Source organism: Podarcis muralis, chromosome 10 (assembly GCF_964188315.1).
Source record: "Podarcis muralis chromosome 10, rPodMur119.hap1.1, whole genome shotgun sequence".
NCBI lineage: Eukaryota > Metazoa > Chordata > Lepidosauria > Squamata > Lacertidae > Podarcis > Podarcis muralis.
Window position 1 is genome coordinate 6,068,901 of NC_135664.1, and position 20,944 is coordinate 6,089,844.

Below are 20,944 nucleotides of genomic sequence, written 5' to 3' on the forward strand. Positions count from 1 at the left end.
GGGAAGGTAAACGGTGTTTCCGTGCACTGCTCTGGTTCTCCAGAAGTGGCTTAGTCATGCTGGCCACATGACCCGGAAGCTGTACGCCGGCTCCCTTGGCCAATAAAGCGAGATGAGCACCGCAACCCCAGAGTCGGTCACGACTGGACCTAATGGTCAGGGGTCCCTTTACCTTTACCTTTACACTACTGTACAAGAGATTTTCCCAACATTACAGTAAATACATTAGCTGTAATCTTTGTGGGCTTCATTTGGGCCTGTATACAAATGTGGACCAAGAAACCTGGAATGGAATTAGTAATGACCCTATTCAAACCCATTTTTTGAAAACAAGCCTGGATTGATTTTTGACTTGCCTTTTCCCCTTGGTACATCTATTGCTTTAGTGGCAGAATGTGGATGTGGTGCTGAAAGGTTATTCCCCAGCGAACTCCCTTCTGGGAATGGTTGTCAGAAGGAGTGACGGGAGGACCTGCAATTAGCAAGCACTTTTTGAAACTCAGCATCTTTGCTTAAAAGATACTTGACTTGATCTAACACTTTAAAGACAGGGCAGTCCTTTTCCCAATAATTGCTCCCCATATGGGAGTCGCTCAACAGTAAATGAAATATTTTCAGAGTCTTGCACTTGTTATTCAGCAGGGAGGCTCTTGAATAAAACTACTATAGACAGAGTCGAAAAGTGCAGAGTAAAGATTAACTTCTATCTGGTTAATAAAAAAAAAGCTTGAGAGAGAAAGAAGAATTAGAGAAGGCATAAATCAGTAGAAGAGATTATAACATGGGTAGGTAATCTAAGGCCAGATCTGGCCCAATCACCTAAATCTGGCCTGCGGATCAGCGTGTCTTTACACAAGTAGAATGTGCCCTTTTATTTAAAATGTATCTCTGGGTTATTTGTAGGGCATAGGAATTCGTTCATTCCCCACCCCCACCCCCCAAAAAATATAGTCCAGTCCCCCACAAGGTCTGAGGGACAGTGGACCGGCCCCCTGCTGAAAAAGTTTGCTGACCCCTGGATTGTAATCTTCAGCCTGGGACAAAGAATATATTTTCAGAGGATTACCTAATATCAAGTAATTTGTAAGGGTCATATTTAATTCATATTTTGGCCTAAATGTCATTCCAAACCTTCAAGCTAAGCAAAAGTTAAAGTAGGTTTTGAACCTTGTAGCCTATATTAAAAACTGTTACAGCGGATCCCAAATGTTCCTGTATACCTGAAAGAACATCTGCACCCCCATCATTCAGCCCGGACACTGAGGCCCAGTTCCGAGGGTCTTTTGGCTGTTTCCTCATTGAGAGAAGTGAAATTACAGTGGTGCCTCGCAAGACGAAATTAATTCGTTCCGCAAGTTTTTTCTTCTTGCGAGTTTTTCGTCTTGCGAAGCACGGTTTCCCATAGGAATGCATTGAAAATCAATTAATGCGTTCCTATGGAAACCGCCTTCAGACCAGGTCCGGGGACAGTCTGTTCCCCGACCTCTTCTGAAGGCTAGGGGGGGGGACAAGGGCTTTTCTTCCCACCCCCAGCATTTTAAAAAACCCCGGGACAGCGGAGGACTTCCCTGCTATCCCGGACTGCTTTTAAAATGCTGGCGGTGGGGAGCAAAGCCTTTCGGCCCCCGCCGGCCTTCCTGGACCTCTTCTGAAGGCCGGAGGGGGGGGGGGAGGCTTTGCTCCCCACCGCCAGCATTTAAAAGAGGTCCCCGGAGATTTCCCTATGGGCTTTCTTCTTGCGAAGCAAGCCCATAGGGAAATTCGCCTTGCGAAGCAACTCGCAAACGGAAAACCCTTTCGTCTTGCGGGTTTTCCGTCTTGCGAGGCATTCGTCTTGCGGGGCACCACTGTACAGGGAACCAGGCAGAGGGCCTTCTCAGTAGTGGCCACCACCCTGTGGAACGCCCTCCCAGCAGATGTCAAACAGATAAACAACTACACAAGTTTCTGAAGACATCTGAAGGCAGCCTGGTATCAGGGAGTTTTCAATGTTTGATGTTTTGCTGTGCTTTTATTATGTTGGAAGCCATACTGAGTGGCTGGGGCAAATCAGTTTGACATCTGATAGTAGGGCTTTCCACAGGGTGGGCGCCACTGGTTCCCTGTAAGTTCAGATCTTGCGGTGAGGGAACCGCCAGAAGACTTTTGGAACTGGACCTCTGTGTCCAGGGATGGAGACGCTCCTTCAGGTGTACAGGACCAAAGCCATTTAGGGCTTTAAAGGCCAGCACCAACACTTTGGTGAGCTTACAGAGCCTGCTCACCAATATAATTTTGCTTCATCTGGAAATGAAACAACCTTAACCTCTTACGTTAAAATTTACGCAACTCACACACCTGACTTCTTGTCAGTCTGCTCATAACACTAACGTGACTGTTTGGGTGGATTGTGATTCATTTTGGGAATGAGTAGCAAATTATCTCTGGAGACCATTGACCCTCCTTATAGTGTTGGACTCCAACTCCCATCAGCCACAGCCAGCATGGTCAGGGATAGTGGGAGTTGTAGTCCAGCAACATCTGGAGGCCACAGTTTCCCCACTATGGCCATAGATGGTTTTGAAGCAAACTGTTTAGCACCAAAAAAATCAAAATATTGTGTGTTATTGTTCTCATGTGCTGCTTACAGGCTCCCCATAGGCATCTAGTTAGCCCCTGTGAGAACAAAATGCTAGACTAGATGGACCATGGATCTGATCAAGCAGGGCGTTATGTTCTTGTATAATGAAGGAAGCATTAAGAACAAACACAAACATTGCAGAAAGCCTTAATCAAGGGTTCCATTGGCCAAGCAAGCCTTAAGACTACACCACCATATGCCCTTCTTCACATTGCTACAATACATTGTTTCAATTTCTTGTCCCTGCGTTATATTGTCTTAATATATTAACTAGATTGCCTGTTTTATTGGGTGTAATTTGCTTCCTGAGCAAGACAATACAGAAAAGTGCCCTGGGAACATTCAACATCAATTTGAAACCCCAACCGGTTCGTGGTATGCTGCAGCAATTAGACTGGCAGGGGATCTGCGGAATAATTAGCCCAATATGTTGCATAACATCTTACGCCAGCAAAATTTCCACTTTGGATGGGAGCACCCTTTTCCCATGCAACTCTCTTATGCAAAGTTTCAAAACAGCCTTCTGCTAGCAGAAAGGGCTTTGCACCAGCAGAAGGGCAACAATTGGGTGCAGTCTGATTTGAGTGATTCTCTTGAAATGTGCACCTGAGCTTGAGTGAATGCACTGAGGCTTTTTCGTTCCTTTCCTCGACTTCATTTTCCCTTTAGGGTGCAATCCAAGGTGCTCTTTATACTGAGGAGATGGGAGGGTCATTATAAGGCTTGCTGCATTATTTCCTTGAATGTTGGCCAATGGAAGTTTCCTCTCGCCCATATAGTCCTGTGGAAGAATGTTATAAGTTCAGCAGCCCATGGTCATCATTAGCATATTTTTTAATGCTGATATTGCTTAGATTCCAAGACTTTTTCCCAGTGAGAGCAGAACATGCATCTTTCTAGTGAAATGAGCTGTATTGCTTGCTAAACTAAGGGAAATTCTAGAGGTGATATTAAATGAGCAAAAGAGGGTTTGGGGGAGAGTGGTTTTATTTTTCATTCTATTTTGCATAAAACGTGCTTGAGATGCTACACCCGTCCTCACTTCCCTCCCTCAGTTATTTTTCTGCTTTGAAAATTGGCTGCTGGATTTAAAGTGAGAGTTTCCCTGAAGCTTTCTATATTAAGACATCAATCATGCACCGAAGTATAAAGTTGTCAGAAATCCACAGAAAATTCTAAAGTACACAATGGAATATCCTTTGTGTTTTCCATAACACAAAACCATTAAGCAGCTTTGTGTTTCTGAGGTTACAATGCTTGTGAGGTTACAATTTGCGTTTAATGTATGTACATACAAATACATATACATAATCAGAAGCACTTCAAATTGCAATCCAAGGCTGATGGGTGACATTCAAGTGCCATTAAACAGGAAAACAAGATGCTGCTGAAACTTAAAATGTGAACCATGAGATATTCAGCTTTAACTAAACACACACACACACACACGCAAGAACTAAAAAATGTCGCTAATAGCATAACCCTACATATGTCTACTCAGAAGTAAGTCCCACTGAGTTCAATAGCAATTACTCCTGGGTTAGTTGGTATAGGTACACAGCCTAAAATGCTTATTATTGCAAAACCTTGTAATGCTTGTTAGTGTGATGAAAGAGGCTACAAATATTCCTGAACTTCTGGGTATTATAAAAACCCAGTCAGAGAGAGTTTCTTACTTTGTAGTGTTGATTAGTATATACAAGGTTGCGAAAGATGTAAGACTCATTTCAAGTTTACTTGAAAGAGATCTCCTATACGCAGATTCCCCTAGTACGAAAAAGGGCAGAATTAATAACCCTAAACATTTACAGCCTGAGATTTATTAATAGCTTTTTCTGTAAATGACTTGCTCCTGCATTTTAATGCATACTTCATATTTTCTGTCTTCGGATATAAAGCTGCAGGAGATAATTTGAGAATTAGTTAAGTATATATGCAATCAGGCAGATTGGCTGAAGAGCATCTGTAGTATATCTCTTTGAAGGAAAGTGTTGAATAAAGTAGAATGTTAAGTCATTACAGTGCTCCCTAAGCCCATTCTAGCCAAAAGGATGGGCAGGACAACTTATGAGTGAGCAAGCAGAGCTATTCTATACATGTAAGCCCTACTGAGTTCAATGAGACTTACTCCAAGGTAAGTGTGCATAGATTCTCTATGCAGATTTACCTGTGCACTTCATAGAAGCGTCAGCGTCTGTGGAGGTACAAGGTGGTGGCAGAATTTACTGTGGCTGCCTAGCCTGTGGTTCAAAAGTCACCTGGCATCCACTACACTCATTATTAGCTACAGTTGAAATATAAGAAGTGTGAAATCCCTGCTTTGTCCCCTTTGTGGCATTTCTAAGAACCTAGGACCAGTTCAGAACCTCTGGAGGAATATATTGGGGGGTCGTCTTTGCCCTTATTGTGGAAGCTACACTCTCCTTCCGATCCCCATGGAGGAAGCAGCTACATGGTTTCCTATTGTATTGTCTGCTACATAACAATCAAATTAACACATGTCCTATGTATTTTGTCCGGTATGCTGTAGGCAATTTGTGTGCAATATAATTAACAAGTTGCCCTTTACATATATCTCAAGGTGACTTACAAACATACCATTACAAACAGCTAAAACAGGTTTTAAAATGGTCCAAAACACAATGATTTATTTTTACAAGAGGGTGATGAGAAGATACAAAGAAGTTAAAAGTAAAGGGACCCCTGACCATTAAGTCCAGTCGCGGACGACTCTGGGGTTGCTGCGCTCATCTTGCTTTACTGGCCGAGGGAGCTGGTGTTTGTCCGCAGACAGCTTCCGGGTCATGTGGCCAGCATGACTAAGCCGCTTCTGGCAAAACCAGAGCAGCGCACAGAAACACCATTTACCTTCCCGCTGGAGTGGTACCTATTTATCTGCTTGCACTTTGACGTGTTTTCGAACTGCTAGGTTGGCAGGAGCAGGGACCAAGCAACGGGAGCTCACCCCGTCACGGGGATTCGAACCACCAACCTTCTGATCCACAAGCCCTAGGCTCTGTGGTTTAGACCACAGCGCCACCCGCGTCCCTACAAAGAAGTTAGAGCTTTGATTAAAAATAAGGTTAAGAATATGTTCAGAAAATGGGCAATAAGTAAGCTTGCCAAATTCATCTCTCTTCCCCTCCTCATCTCTGTAGCTGCATTTTTACACACTTACTTACTGGTTTCAGCAAACCCTGCCGAAACCCTGTCATGAATGGCGAAGAATGTTACTATGGAATAGTTTTCCCCCATTGACAAGAGGGGGAATCAGAACTCTGTTTCCAAATTTAGTATTTCACACATTACTGTTTCCCGTGGACTAAATATAGGCTCTGGTACCTCAACGGCATGTTAGAGTGGCCACGATCTCTTTCTTGGCTGTGAGTGTCAAGTAGAGCACCCATGTTATGTAACGTTTCACTGGCAGAATAACCATTATTTGCTTTGGGGGGCTCCTGTGAGCTACTATGGCAACTTTGCAGTCTGTGCATATCCGCCTTCCACCCACCTCCCCAAAATGACATGCTAAAAACTAATGTTTAGAACGGCCTTTTTTGTCAGCCATTCAGTAAAATTGCCTTCATTCTGGGGGGAAATGTAACTAGAGCTTCTTCCTGCCCACTTTTTAAAAACACACTTAGATGTTGGATAATACAAAACATATCGTATATTTCTCAAACTATTCTGTGGCCATCAGTCCCATCTGGCATGGCCAACAGTCAGGGACGGCAAGAGTTGTGATCCAGAAACCTTCAGTCCCGCATCCCTGCCATAAAGTACCGTATTTTTCCCTCTATAACACGCAGATTTTGTCTCCTAAAAAGGAAGGGGAAATGTCTGTGCGTGTTATAGAGCGAATGTGTGGTCCCTGGAGCCAAAAAATCAAGCAAAAGTCAAATCGCGAGTCACGGAGAAGGGGAACCTGAAAAGAGGAAGTGGTTGCTTTCCTGCATTCTGCCTCAGGGTCTTACTGCCCACCCTCCTCTCTTTCCTTGCTGTGTTTGCTGAAACGGAACAAAGAGCAGGGAAAGCCCCTCCCCTCCAGGCAAGCAGAGTGTCGTTCTTTCTAATTCCTCTCTGTGCTCCGGTGCTGCTGGGGGAGAGGGAGAGAGAGTGGGGGAGGGAGAGGGAGAGGGGGGGAGGGAGAGAGAGAGAGAGAGAGAGAGAGAGAGAGAGAGAGAGAGATGGCTGGCTTGGGGGGGAACTTTTGCCTTTCATCTCCCACCCGTTAAATCCCTCTCCAGCATTCTTAGCCAGCTGCTTCTCTGCACACCCCTCTCATGTCCCTTCTTTGTTTTTCCTTCGCTCCCCACTTAAAATGTGGTTACAAAGCATAGATCAACATGGATCCTCAGGATCTTTGCATTGGGTCACCCCAAATTCACCATCAGATCACATAGCATGTCCATGGCTACAGCCTGCACCCAAAAAATCACGCACCCACTGTTGCCTGGGGCTGCAATGGTGCAAAAATGTGGTTACAAAGCATGGATCCACAGGAATTCTCAGGATTTTTGCATTGGGTCACCCCAAATTCACCATCAGATCACATGTCTGTGGCCACAGCATGAAGCACAAAAATGATACATCCACTGTTTCATTCAGAATGTTTTTTCCCTTGTTTTCCTCCTCTAAAAACGATGTGCGTGTTGTGGTCAGGTGTGTGTTATAGAGCGAAAAATACGGTATCTTCAAGGATCATAAGCTATTTGTCCCACTTCCTGCATGCATACACACAAAATACGTATTTACGCTTCTTTCTCCAGATCTAGGAGATGTGATAGTTCATACATTTTGTGAATTTAAAATAAGAATTAACCCTCCTGGCATCACACGGGATATGCCTCAAATGGGGAGGAAAATGTAAGCAGCAAAGATTAAACTTTTCCCTGTGCGGCTCATCTTGGCAGAAAGAGTTACTCGTCATGGCAAAATGTTTTTGTTGGTTATAGAAGCTGACAATGTATCCAAAAGCATTTCCAGATGAGATTATGAAAATATCAGCATTAGAGAAAGTGCTGTGGATGAGAAGTGGTTTTGATTGCTGGCTGGCAAGGCGGCCCCGGAGGAGTTACGCTAATAGAAAGTGTCAGCTCTGCGACTGATGGCTGTATTAAAGACGTAGCAATCAGCTTCTCTTCAACCCGGCACACATTTACAAAAAGTTGCACAAGTTACATTTGCAGTTAGACAATTAGAAGGCTTTTATCTGAGAAGCGATGCAATGGGAATTTCACCGTGTAACTGAAGGAATGAAACATAAACCAGCCATCGTAATTTATTATCTTCTAAAAGTACAGTCCTACAGCTGTAAGTCCCACTGTGTTCAATGTAGCATTCATAGGAGTGAATCCTCACGGTGTATGTCTGTGTAGAAGTGTACCTAGGATGACAGTATCCTGTGGCAAAGATTGGACTGATACTGGAAAGAAGGGGAAGGCATGAGAGTTGGCTTCTTCTTTCTATGGATCAGAAGAGGATCACCCGATAGGAGGGAGAGGAACAAAGCAGCAGGGAGGTCAACGCAGTGCAGGCTTATCAGCAATGCCACTGCCAGGAAACTATAATAAATAATATAAAAAACTAGTGCTGTGTCTCCACCCCACTGGGAAGCTGCTTCTACTCTGGATGTAGAATCCATTGATTGCCTTCTCTAGTCTTGATGTGTCATCCCTACAGTGCATCAGCTCCATTTCTGAATGGTGGTTTGAACTTTCATGTGATCTGGCCTCTGATAGTTTTCTCATACCAGCAAGAACCTTCATTTCAGCACTTGTTGTGCTGGATCTAATAATATCATGTGGCCTGATTTCTTTATTTTTTTTAAAAAAGAAATAATATAGGGAGTTGTTTTTTTCCGAAAAGGCTGAGCAGAATAGACCAACTCTGTAACAACTATTCAGTCATTTTCCTCCCAGATTTCATATTCTGTTTGTTTACAAAATATGCAAATCGGGCAATAATCAATATAATAAGAAATGTTTTTCTCGGGGGGGGGGGGGAATGGCAGCCAGAGATTTCTAGTTAAATAGTAATTATAGAAACATTGCATTATAGAACCACAACACTAGATATATTCCTTTCCATGGAAACAAAGCTGGAATGAATAATTTTATTGAAATATATATTGTCACACACAAGTAATTATTTGGAATACCTAACATGATCTACTAGACAATTATTATTCACCAAACTAATTGATGGGGGGGGGTAGAAAAGAGGTACTGTATATGTAATTTCACTGAAGCTGGAACTGCAGAAAATCCCCAGATATGTAGCCACTGATTTCTCCAAAATCTATGATAGTTCTCAGCATATATGCTACGCACCAATTCAAGATTGGGAACAAATGAGTACACAAATTGCAAACAACCTCACTTGGGGCAGGGCAGGACATCATTATGATCATGAAGCCATACATTGCTGTTAAATCAACCTAATCAAATTATGCCCATCTAATTTTGGACAAGGGACGCGGGTGGCGCTGTGGGTAAAAGCCTCAGCGCCTAGGACTTGCCGATCGATAGGTCGGCGGTTCGAATCCCCGCGGCGGGGTGCGCTCCTGTCGCTCGGTCCCAGCGCCTGCCAACCTAGCAGTTCGAAAGCACCCCCGGGTGCAAGCGGGAAGGTAAACGGCGTTCCGTGTGCTGCGCTGGCTCGCCAGATGCAGCTTGTCACGCTGGCCACGTGACCCGGAAGTGTCTCCGGACAGCGCTGGCCCCCGGCCTATAGAGTGAGATGGGCGCACAACCCTAGAGTCTGTCAAGACTGGCCCGTATGGGCAGGGGTACCTTTACCTTTACCTTTAATTTTGGACAAAAGCTGCTTCCTTGGAAGAGGGATCAGCTGTACAATAACTCTGGAACTGTAGCTCTGTGAGTGGAATAGGTGTATATAGTTCCCAGGATTCTTTGGGGGAAGCCGTGGCTGTTTGAAGTGGTATGATACTGCTTTAAATGTAGAGTGCAGATGGAGCATCAGTGAGTCTTGCCCCCACCCTCACCCCCTCACTCCACTGATGGTTAAGAGCAGTTCTAGAAACAGGGTTGTGCTGTATGCATACATCAATATTCCAGCAGTTTGAGTACTATAGCTTCCCCCAAAGCTTGCTGGGAATTGTAGTATGCTGAGGTTACCGGGGGTTCTCTGTCTAAAATCCCTAGCTTCCTGACAGAAGCACCATGTCCAGGTTTCCTTGGTGAGAGTGAAGACCAGACTTGACCAGTTTAAGAGCCAAGCTGGAAGACATCACTGAGGGGTTTTTTGGGGGGAGCAATTTTTGGGGGAGGAGCAATTTTCATCAGGAGTACAGTACACAAAGGGAAGATTTAACTTTACCCTTCCCAGGCTAAATCCTTGAAAATCGCCCCCAAAATGAGTAAAGCATTTTTTTACAAGACTAATGGGGGGCATTTCAGCCACTGATGAAAGGGTTAAACTGTTCCTCTGTGCATAGCAGTCCAGATGAAAATCTCCTTCCACTCCACATGTCGTTATCATCATCATCACCATCATTGTCATCATCATAATCATCATTTTATTTGTATGCCGCCTTTCAACACTTAAAACAATGCTCAAGGTGGCTTACAATATGTCTGCTATTTTAATAATAATAATAATAATCCCTAATGTTCTTCCATTCAGCATCATGACTAGTTTTGCCCTGAATCTGCAGTGTAAATCCAGGCTTGGTCAAGCTGCAAACCCAAGAGAAATTGATCTATATCTTCCACACTAGGCTAGATGTGGCCCCTCAGCAACAACTGCTTGAGCATTTGGAGATTTTTCCAAACTTGAACTGAGGGCTGTCACATATGAGATTCAGAAGTACAGTGGTACCTCGGGTTAAGTACTTAATTCATTATGGAGGTCCATTCTTAACCTGAAACTGTTCTTAACCTGAAGCACCATTTTAGCTAATGGGGCCTCCTGCTACCGCTGCGCCGCCAGAGCCCGATTTCTGTTCTTATCCTGAAGCAAAGTTCTTAACCTGAACACTATTTCTGGCTTAGTGGAGTGTGTAACCTGAAGTGTATGTAACCTGAAGCGTATGTAACCCGAGGTGCCACTGTATTAAAGTGTCTGTGTTCATCTAATTTGGTTGTGCTGTAACTGTGCTAGCCAAAGTGCCTCCATTTCTGCACATAGCTCTTGCTTGTTCCTGGCTTTTGTTCCTCTTAACCCAGACGAGATCCCCACATATGTATGGGCAACCACAGAGATTGTGTTTATGTTCAGAAGGACAAGTCTATGCTTGCCTGTTCTATTACTCAACCATCCAGGGATCAGGTTCTGCCCTGGGGCAGCTAATAACCAAGTTTCCCTGTAAATTTATCGTCAGTTCTATTTGTCAGGGTTTGGAGGGGTCTTTGGTGTTCAGTCTTCCATCACAGCTGGAAAAAATGAAACCCATGCTGTGCATCTCTGCAGAAGAGGTAGAAAAGAGCATGAATTTCTAATTCCTGACATCTGCTTTTGTGACCAAGCAAGCTATAAACTGCCTGCACATTGTGAAACCTAATGAACATAGACGCAACTTTGCACTTTTTATTTGCCTGACTAAAATAAAATGTGTAGATGTGTATAGGGTTGCATTGTAAATCTTATCAATGTCCCCAAATACCCTTTAACATATACATTAAGCAGGGCGAGCTTGTTTCATTTGAGTTATTTAACTTAATGCTGAAGGCTGTCATTTGAAAAGAAAGTGTGGTATTTATTTATTTTTATTTATTTATTTACCAACTGCATGTTGATAACAAGCAACTGACATATCATTGAATTGAAGTTACTTCTTAATTTGCTCTGTTTTCAACGAATATATCTATACCAATGTGCTTCAGCTAAAACCAGACACAATAACGTGAGAAAAGTCTGTTCAAAGATTAAATAAATAAAAAGAGTTTGCTATTTCATACTGAAGCAGAAAAAGCAGAACTGCATATTTACATGTCTAGACAAATTTATTTCACCTTTAATTCCACATTTTCCTATTCAGAGCAAGTGCCGCCCAGGACTGGTTTTCGAATGGATTCCTCTGGCAAGTATTTCTCAGCCTTCATTGTGCTAACATATCTATTGTCCATTGCATGTCCTTGTGACTGTGCTTCTTTTAATCATGGCTCAGGGGTCAGGTAAATCATGAGTGCCTAATCACCATTCTGCTTAATAACATATCAAAGTCCAGAGGATTCGTGTTCACATTAATGGTCATTTAGGCTTTCACAATAATATAGGCTGTCCTGTCTACAGAAATGGTGGGATAGAGGGAGAGGCGGATCCTGTTCTATAACTGTCATCCTTGTAGAGAGCCAGTGTGGTGTAGTGGTTAAGAGCGGTATTCTCGTAATCTGGGGAACCGGGTTTGCTTCCCCGCTCCTTCACACGCAGCTGCTCGGTGACCTTGGGCCAGTCACACTTCTCTGAAGTCTCTCAGCCCCACTCACCTCACAGGGTGTTTGTTGTGGGGGAGGAAGGGAAAGGAGAATGTTAGCCGCTTTGAGACTCCTTTGGGTAGTGATAAAGTGGGATATCAAATCCAAACTCTTCTTCTTCTTGTATGTAATTTTTATTTTTATTATTTATTTTAAAAGTAGCCCTTCACTTCCATGCTATAATGGTATCAGTAGCAGATGGCAGGACAGGGCATCACTTCTCACCTGACCTCCAGTTAGTCAGGTCACTGCAGCTTACCAGGACAGGGAGTGGGAAGGGCAAGGCAGCAAGGTTGGTGGGGTGCAAATGCAGCAGCAGAGCCAATCCAGTGCTCCTGCAGGTGCATTTGCACTGCACCAACCTGGCCTCTCTCTCTCCCCCTCCCAGTAAGCAGCAGCAATGCAAATGACCAGAGTTCAGGTAAGCACCAGTGCCCCACCACTGTGCGCTGGTGGGCTTGGTATTATGATAAAATACATGGGCATATGGATAAGTTCACAGAACAACACAACCCCCTGATCTGACAAACCGAAAGGGTGAAGTGGTGCTGTCTCTATGCCTGGCTCTGCTTGGCTCCTTTGGGCTCCACCAGCAGAAGCTGAAAGCATGGGAAGTGAAAGCTATAGCTACCAGCAGGAAACCCTCAAAACATGATGCTTCTGAGGTACAGTGGGAAGCAGGAAGGATGGAGTTGGCCTGGCCAAGGAACTGCTGTGTCCTAAGTTGGTTCAGCAACCAGCAGTGCGCACAAACCAGTGGTCCCCCCTAGCTTATGTGTGCAGCAGGACTGCTGGGTGAAGTGGTGGCTCCTTTTATCATCTTCAAAGAATGCATACAAGGGAGGGCAGTATGTTGTTATGGTAATGAAGGCTACTGCTCTTTTTGCATCCAGCAGTACTAGTGATATATTTAACCGCTGGGCCTCCCTGCTGGAAAGAGGGGCATTTCTTGAATTTCTGCACGCTATGAAACTGTTAGTGGAAGGCTCACGAGGCCTGCCCAAAGTTCACAAATTTAACCTAAGCCTCCAGGTTGGCCTCCCCAGTATTTTTAATTCTCCTACTTTTCTACAGTGTTTGCTTGAAATACACTCGGAGTCAAGAGTGGATTTCATGCTCTTTATTCAGCTCATAGTGGTGAGGAGGAATGAAAGTTCCCCCAAAATATCTGCTTTATATACATTATTTACACATGGGCTGCACATGATTGGCTAATTCCAGGATTCTCCTGTAGGCCAATCAGGTTGTGGATTCACTTCCACCTGGAGCTGGATTGGGTGGCTCCTGCAGACCAATCACACTGCTGCATTGTTCTAGGACCAGACTGCTGCATTCTGAATTCTATTGTTCTAGGACCAATCAGACTGCTGCATTTTGGATCCTACTCAACTCATCAGCAGAGCCGATTTAGTTGAATTGAAAACATTGGATTGGATGCAAAGGTTCCCTTTCTCTAAAGGAAGAAGCTTCCTCTAGTGGATCCAATTCATTGCATTTCCAAAAACATTTGCATTGGAATTCTACTTCTCCCTCCTTGACATTTTGTCTCTCAGGCAAAGATAAAGGGAAAAGTCTCCTCTTGTTGCCACTTCCTATTATTTAAAGTTGACCAGTGGGCTGTTTGCTTTACAAAGCACAGTCTCTGCCTAGAAGGCTTATTGTGCTCGGATGTTTTGGTTTCCGGGAAAACTGAATAAACATGGGCACCATTCCTTTTCATGAAGCTCTCTGTTTATTTTCATTACAAAGCAGACAAGATTCAAGTACAGAAATATATAATACAGCGTTTCTAGCTTAAGCCAGTGTGAAAGGTTAATCTCCTGAAACATTTGTGAGGCCTTGAGTCATAAAATACAACTTTCTACATTTATCAACAATAAATTGTTAAGAAGCGCATGGTGAAAAATTCAGCTAGGAAAATGGTAGAGTCTGCATATCCACAGCCCATATTGGATCCTGCTGTTATTTATTCATCTGTCCCCTCCCCCCCCCCCACAAAAGCCAAACACTTCGATTTTTAATTATTACTAAATGACCCAGTATTTATTTTACTGAAACATATTTCTGAGTAGCTTCAAAACGTTACTTTGGGGACATTCCATAGCAAATCAATGAACATGGGTTGAATTATTAATAGTTATGGATTTTACTATACATGTTGACTTTTTAAAATAATTTTTAAATTATTTTCTTTGGGACATATTCTGACCATGTCCAACCTGCTATGCTACAATAGTTTCATATAGGAATTGCTAACAGTCAGGTAAAAGAGCCCTACTGACACAAATGTCCCAGGAATAATTCTGCTAGTTCCAAAGGGTAAGGATGTTCTTTTAAATAAAAAAAAATCACATTTCAGTATTGTGGGGGGAGTGGAATGTATAGAGAGCCACCGATCGCTGCTGTTTAGAAAAAGGGAAGCTTTTCATTCCTGGAACAACCTCCTTCCTCTAGACCAGGGTGGTCCAACATGCGACCAGGCAACCAAGGTCCTGGGCTTCCTCGTGCCCAAAGCCTAATATTTAGCACTTTTCCAGCTTTGGGAAGGAGATGGGAGAGCCTCACACCTCCCGAAAGCCCGACTACTTGCTTAGCCATCTTTGGGAAGGCAGTACAGGGGCTGGTGGGGGTGTACAATTTTGGGCTTACTCCCCCATCCAATACTGTGTGTGTGTGTGTGTGTGTGTGTGTGTGTGTGTGTGTCCCCTAAATCCCTGTTATCTTCATTACAGATATTATCATTACAGATAATACTATTCACACTTTAGAACATTTCAAATGCATTTCAGGTAACCTTACAATAATCTAGGTTCAAAGTGAACATGACAGTGGTAGGTCTGTGTCAGTCCAGCTTATTATTATTATTATTATTATTATTATTATTATTAAAATTTATATACTACGCTTCATCACAGGGTGGTACTGCAGTCACATAAAAAGCTGGCTGCTCCAGTGAGGGGCTGCTGCTCCACCCTTCTCCTGCCCACACCTTCCTTCCCTGATAGGGGAGCTTCAGAGCACACACTTATTAGCCTATTTTGCTGTTAAAAATCAGAACTCCTCTCCTGCTCTATATGTTATATGGGCAGATCCAGGTTTAAACCTATATAACTGTCAACATCACAGCTCATCTGTCCCTCAGCCTCAATTTTTACAGGTGGCACTAATGACAGTGATCACGAACCTTCAGAGCAGGGGTTCTTCAAAACTGGTATTTTAAATGACGGGGCTCAAAGTTTTTGCAGCAGGTTTCTCATGCTACAAAATCTCCCTGGTTTTAAACAATGCGTTTCCATCAAAGAACAAATGAGAAGATGAAATTGGTTTGTGGAGTTCGCTGCCGCAGGCTGGCTTGTTTAGATGCCTTTCAAAGAGGAACCAACCAAATCAAGGAGAGTCAGTCAATGGCTACTTGTCATGAGGACTATATGCAGATTCCATGTTTGGAGTTCCTTTGGGGAGAAGAGTTCATTTCCTGCTTGTGGGCCTCCCAAAGGCAATCTGGCTGGCAACTGCATGAAGCAGAATGCTGAACTAGATGGACCACTGCTGTGATCTAGCAAAACTTCTTGTATGTTCTTAAGGCATCCCTTATGGTGGGGAAATAGTGGGAAAGGAGTGGCAGGAAGTCATATGTGCATGATTAAAAATGTTTACACCAGTTCTCAGACATCAGGGTAAACCCACTTATTTCTAAATAGAGAATTTCTCATTGGAAGGAGGAAAATGCTATGTGCCTCCTACAAATACTCTTATTCATATTCAGAATGCAGAGCTGTTTATGTGTAGCAGTCAATTTTCCTTCATTCAGAGTTACCTTGTGGCACTTGATTTGATAGTTCCATCTTCAAGTACCTGTGTTTTCTTCCTGTCTGTATTCAACACACTCTGTCTTGTTTCTGTTTGCATCGGCTCTGGTGGGACTGTCATGTATCATTTAATGATCTAAACACTGGGCAGCTCTGTTTTTTGTAGAAAGGAACTCAAAGCATTTTACACCTAAATGACATCTTATCTTATACCAGGTCCAGATTACAAGGAGTTGGATGTTCATCTTCGGAGAATGGAATCTGGATTTGGCTTCAGAATCCTTGGAGGAGATGAACCTGGACAGCCTGTGAGTTGTTTCCTTTGACTTTCTACTCTATAGCTTCAGCATCTTCGCTATCTGTCAGAAAAATATCACTTTGTATAATGGTCATATTGGAACGGCACTTTTTCTTGTTCAGACCTTGAAAAAGACAGGACTCTCAAGCTATCAGCATCTCCATCTAAAATCTGTCATTGTGAATCAGTCTGTATTAAGTTACCAGGAGTATATTCTCCAGCCTTTTACACAGTTCATTTTTCTGTGACATCTTTCAATTACTGACTTACATGACATGATTGGCTTCCGCAGATGGTCAGGGCCTTGCTTTTACAACAGCCAAATAACATTCAAACTTAGTAGGAACAAACGAATGTCATGCTTTGAGAGACACAGCACTGAGAAACGTTTGCTGGATAAATACAGCAATTTTGAAATTTGAAACTGCCCACTGTTTATATTGCACATTCTTGAGAAAATGTAACAGACATCCTGAAATGAGACATATTGCCTTCTGAAGTACACACAGTAGTGACTTCCATTAGTCATATACTGGAAGATTGCGGTATCAAAATAGAAACGTTCCCATGATAGTTCTCCTCAGCCATGACAAGCTTAAGGACTTGTGACTTTTAGTACATCACGCATAGAAAAAGAAGTAGTAATCGTTTTATTTTACATATTCTGGATGTCTTTTTAGCCCTTCAGCATCCCAGTGTACAATAAAGAATCTTAGAATACAGCTTTAAATATTATTGAATGCAGATAGGATAGGAAACGAACATTTTTGGTGCCTTCTGGATTTTGTATTTATTTGTACTAGCCAAAATAGACCTCAAAAATCTTTCCCTTCCCCCTGCCTTCTATGGTGAGATGCACAAGCTATCTCAGCATATAACATTTGTACAACTGACTGTGGAGGAATGACATTGTGGTCATAGATTGCAATGGCATGCTACAAGTATATCTATGACAATTTACCTGTCTTCTGACATCATAGCATTTTGAATGTGCAGACATCACTGATGGCTGGTGGGATGGGACAAAACACACAACACTGAGATGTCCAGATATGGGCCAGTTGCTTTCCATACATAGAAGTTTTATATACCAGAATTATGAAGTGGCTACAGGAAAGTGGGGTTTCTGTCTGGTACTTGTAGAATTGGTCTGTGGTTATTTTTAGTGCTTAAAATTCTTTTGTATATTTTGTATTGTTGTGTTGCTGTTTTAATACCTTTGTATATTTTGCAATGCATTCCGACTTCTTTGGTGTTGTTAAGTCACTGCAAGATTCTTTGCAGTAGATGCATAACAAATGAAATTATAATAATCATCATTATCCAAAAAAGACGGTGGCAGATCCAATTTTGTCTAGAAGTCAGAGATCGAGGTTGTAATGTCCCTGCTACATTGCCTTGCCCTTGCCCATAAAACCACACTGCATTCTAGCCAGTTTTGCAACCATAAAATTGCTGAAGACCAGCAATAAAAATAAAAATGTTGGAGTTATATCAGGGTTACATAGCAATCAAACATGTTAGTGCTAATGTTGGAATCCGAATGTTGGAAGCTATTTACACTGTCCTATTTTCAGGGTCATGATTCATGACAAGTGCTTTGGTAAATGCTGGATTCACAGGAAACTTTGACACAAAATGGGGCAATGGTGCTCTTTCTATCTCTCTCTCACACACACATACAAAAATTTACCATACGAGGTCTAGCTGAAAAGATAACTTGATAATCTAAGCAATACATAATTCACCGGAAGTTAGTAAGAATTTGCCAGAAGTGTTGTAGCCAAACTCTTGGGTTTGGATTGTGCTGTTATTCTGTTTACAAACCAAAATATAAAATTAGAATTTGATCAATCCCAGATTTATTGAATCAAGGCACTCCAGAGAAAGCAACAGGGAAGAGGAGGGTGGGACGTTCAGGCACAAGTCTCTTAATTGGTCTAATAAACAACATCTGCCCTGGCCCCCCTTGGTGAATTTATGATAATATTTCTTTTTGGCATGTTTGTTGTAATGATGTCTGAATGCTGGCATGTGGCTGTAATTGCATAGATTCAGTATGATTTTAAGAGGAAGCCATAAAATCCAATATTGCAATTGGAGACAGAGAATGGTTGCATGATTTGGAAACACACAAAGTTTTGCTCTAGCACATGAAAGAAAGAAAAGAAATGTGAAAACTGGCTTGGACACAACTTTATTCCAACCAGCTGCTTAACTTTTCAATCAAATAAGGCCTGAGAGATGCTGAAGAAGCTTTTTATTTCTCTTTTTTTAATCTTTATCGTTTTCAAAAAATGAGTATTGAATTTTTCAGCAAGGGGTGGAGGAATTAAATCTTTTGCTTGTTTGTTGCTTTTTTGTGGTGACTGCCTTAGGGTGCACAACTGAACTGAAGCCACCTTTTCATAAAGAAACCTTTGAAGGATGGAGATATATAAAAATTTCAGCTAGTTTTAAGTTAGCATTCTGATCCTAAATGGCTGCGCTAGTACATTTCCCCATGACGAAGCTTAATGTTGCTGCAGCATACTGGTTCTCCTCAGGCTAAGCACCTATTGACTAATATATTTGCTAATGGCTAATGCTAATGGCTGTTTCACCCATGCATGTACCTCTTTCAGTGCCTTATCACTAGATGTCTTCACTGAATGACTGACTCCACTGGCTAATATTATTCATATTATTCATAGTCTACCTTGCAGTGTCTTTCTAGAAGTAACTGATCATGTTGCACATGATGGCTCTCAAAACTAAGGACCTTACTAGTATATTTTCCCTCTCGTGCAAACACACAAGTTGCGTGTGCACGGTGCAAGTCTGAAAGTATAGCAACTTCCATGATGCTATAATGTTAAGTTCCTGTAATAAAATGGCAGAGGTTGCTATGGCTTGACTGCTTAGATTCCCAGCTCACATGTTATATGGTTCATTCAAGCCTGAATGAGAAGAGCCTGAATGTATTGTGCAAATTAGCTCTAAAATACCAAAGGATTTCAAAGCAGTTTTCAAAACGTTCATTTCCCCTCTACAGGGACCAGCCACTTCTTTGATAGCACAAATCCCCAATCAACATTGTACAACAAGAAATCTATTATCGCATTAAAATGCCAAGAGATGTGCAAAGTGGACAGGATCAAGCCACTGTAATTGTCTTATCACAGAGTCTGTTCAATAGGTTTTGCAGTGACCCACCAACTCCTTATTAAACCATATCACTGAAGAATGTTATTTATCTAAGGGACAGGGGAGACAGGGTTTAGAAAGCCTAATCTTTAGATGTTATGTATTAATCCTCTTTAACAACCAAACACATAGCCTTGCCCTGAAACTTTTGTGCCTGCAGTGTCCTTAATGATTCTAATTTTTGTAATTTCATGATCTCTCTCTCACACCCACACCCACTCACACAAACAGGAGTGTATTTTCTAAGAAGAAAGTGAGCCAGCGCTGTAATTCCTAAAATATTCATTGCTGTTTGGGTTATTAATCTCATTACTCCTTTGGGGAAAAGTGTAACATTAATTACTACTAATTGCTACAGTATTTGGAAAGGATTTGGGGGCATTTCTCATAGGCTTATCTGAGCGCTGGCATTTTGGTAGCAGTATCTTGGACAGCAACGGGACGCGGGTGGCGCTGTGGGTTAAACCTCAGCGCCTAGGGCTTCCCAATCGCATGGTCGGCGGTTCGAATCCCCGCGACGGGGTGCGCTCCCGTTGCTCGGTCCCAGCGCCTGCCAACCTAGCAGTTCGAAAGCACCTTCGGGTGCAAGTAGATAAATAGGGACCGCTTGCTAGCGGGAAGGTAAACGGCGTTTCCGTGTGTGGCTCTGGCTCGCCAGAGCAGCGATGTCATGCTGGCCACGTGACCCGGAAGTGTCTCCGGACAGCGCTGGGCCCCGGCCTCTTGAGTGAGATGAGCGCACAACCCTAGAGTCTGGCAAGACTGGCCCGTACGGGCAGGGGTACCTTTACCTTTATCTTGGACAGCACTCTGCAACAGAGAAAAGTTTTGCCTATGCATCACCAGAAAGTATTGGAGATTTCTTTGCTGCCTTGCCCTTTGGATTTATGCTTGTAACACTCCTCCCTCCCTCCCCCCATTACTTAGATTTTAATTGGAGCAGTAATTGCCATGGGCTCAGCCGACAGAGATGGCCGCCTACATCCTGGTGATGAGCTGGTCTTCGTCGATGGAATTCCAGTGGCTGGCAAAACTCACCGATATGTGATTGACCTCATGCATAATGCAGCTCGAAATGGGCAAGTGAATCTAACTGTGAGAAGAAAGGTGCTACCCACAGGTATGTTCAACTGAAGGGAAACCAAATATTGTTAAGAACTGGGATGCAACTAAGCACAAATCATACATAAAATGTTCGGGGGGGGGCATTAATATTCAGAGAGATGTTGCTTTTAAAAGAAAACCAGATAAAATGTTTGTTTTTCAATGTTCCTGACACAAATGCTAAAGTATTTTGGTTATTTTACAGAGACTAGGAAAGTAGAACTGACATAGAACTGTACTAGTCATGAGTCACCTTGTCCATATTCCTTTTTCTATTGGCTCTGTGTTTTTCCCACCATCGCCTCACATGCCGTCCTCTTGCTAAGTCAACTGCCCTGTTAACAGCCATTGTGTGACCAACAGACCTCAGGCAAATGAAATAAGCGTCAAGATTGTTAGGTCTCCGGGGCCAGAAGTCATTTCATGAGTTCTCAGCTCATACCCATTCATTAGGAGCACAATGTAAAAGCCTTTTAGCACAAACCAAACA

At 42.8% G+C, this 20,944-nt stretch overlaps 1 protein-coding gene across 24 annotated transcripts in view; it reads left to right on the forward strand.

The window, feature by feature from the left end:
* The window catches only part of MAGI2 (membrane associated guanylate kinase, WW and PDZ domain containing 2), a 597,762-nt gene that overhangs the window by 508,432 nt on the left and 68,386 nt on the right, over nucleotides 1–20,944 (forward strand). For 21 of the 24 annotated variants that reach the window (XM_077935758.1, XM_077935747.1, XM_077935755.1 and 18 more), the window contains 3 exons: nucleotides 11,622–11,660; nucleotides 16,080–16,174; nucleotides 20,278–20,470. In XM_077935758.1, the coding sequence (XP_077791884.1) occupies nucleotides 11,622–11,660; nucleotides 16,080–16,174; nucleotides 20,278–20,470 (327 nt within the window). The remainder of the gene's footprint in view (nucleotides 1–11,621; nucleotides 11,661–16,079; nucleotides 16,175–20,277; nucleotides 20,471–20,944) is intronic. The other 3 variants (XM_077935742.1, XM_077935743.1, XM_028745646.2) reach the window with 1 other exon arrangement.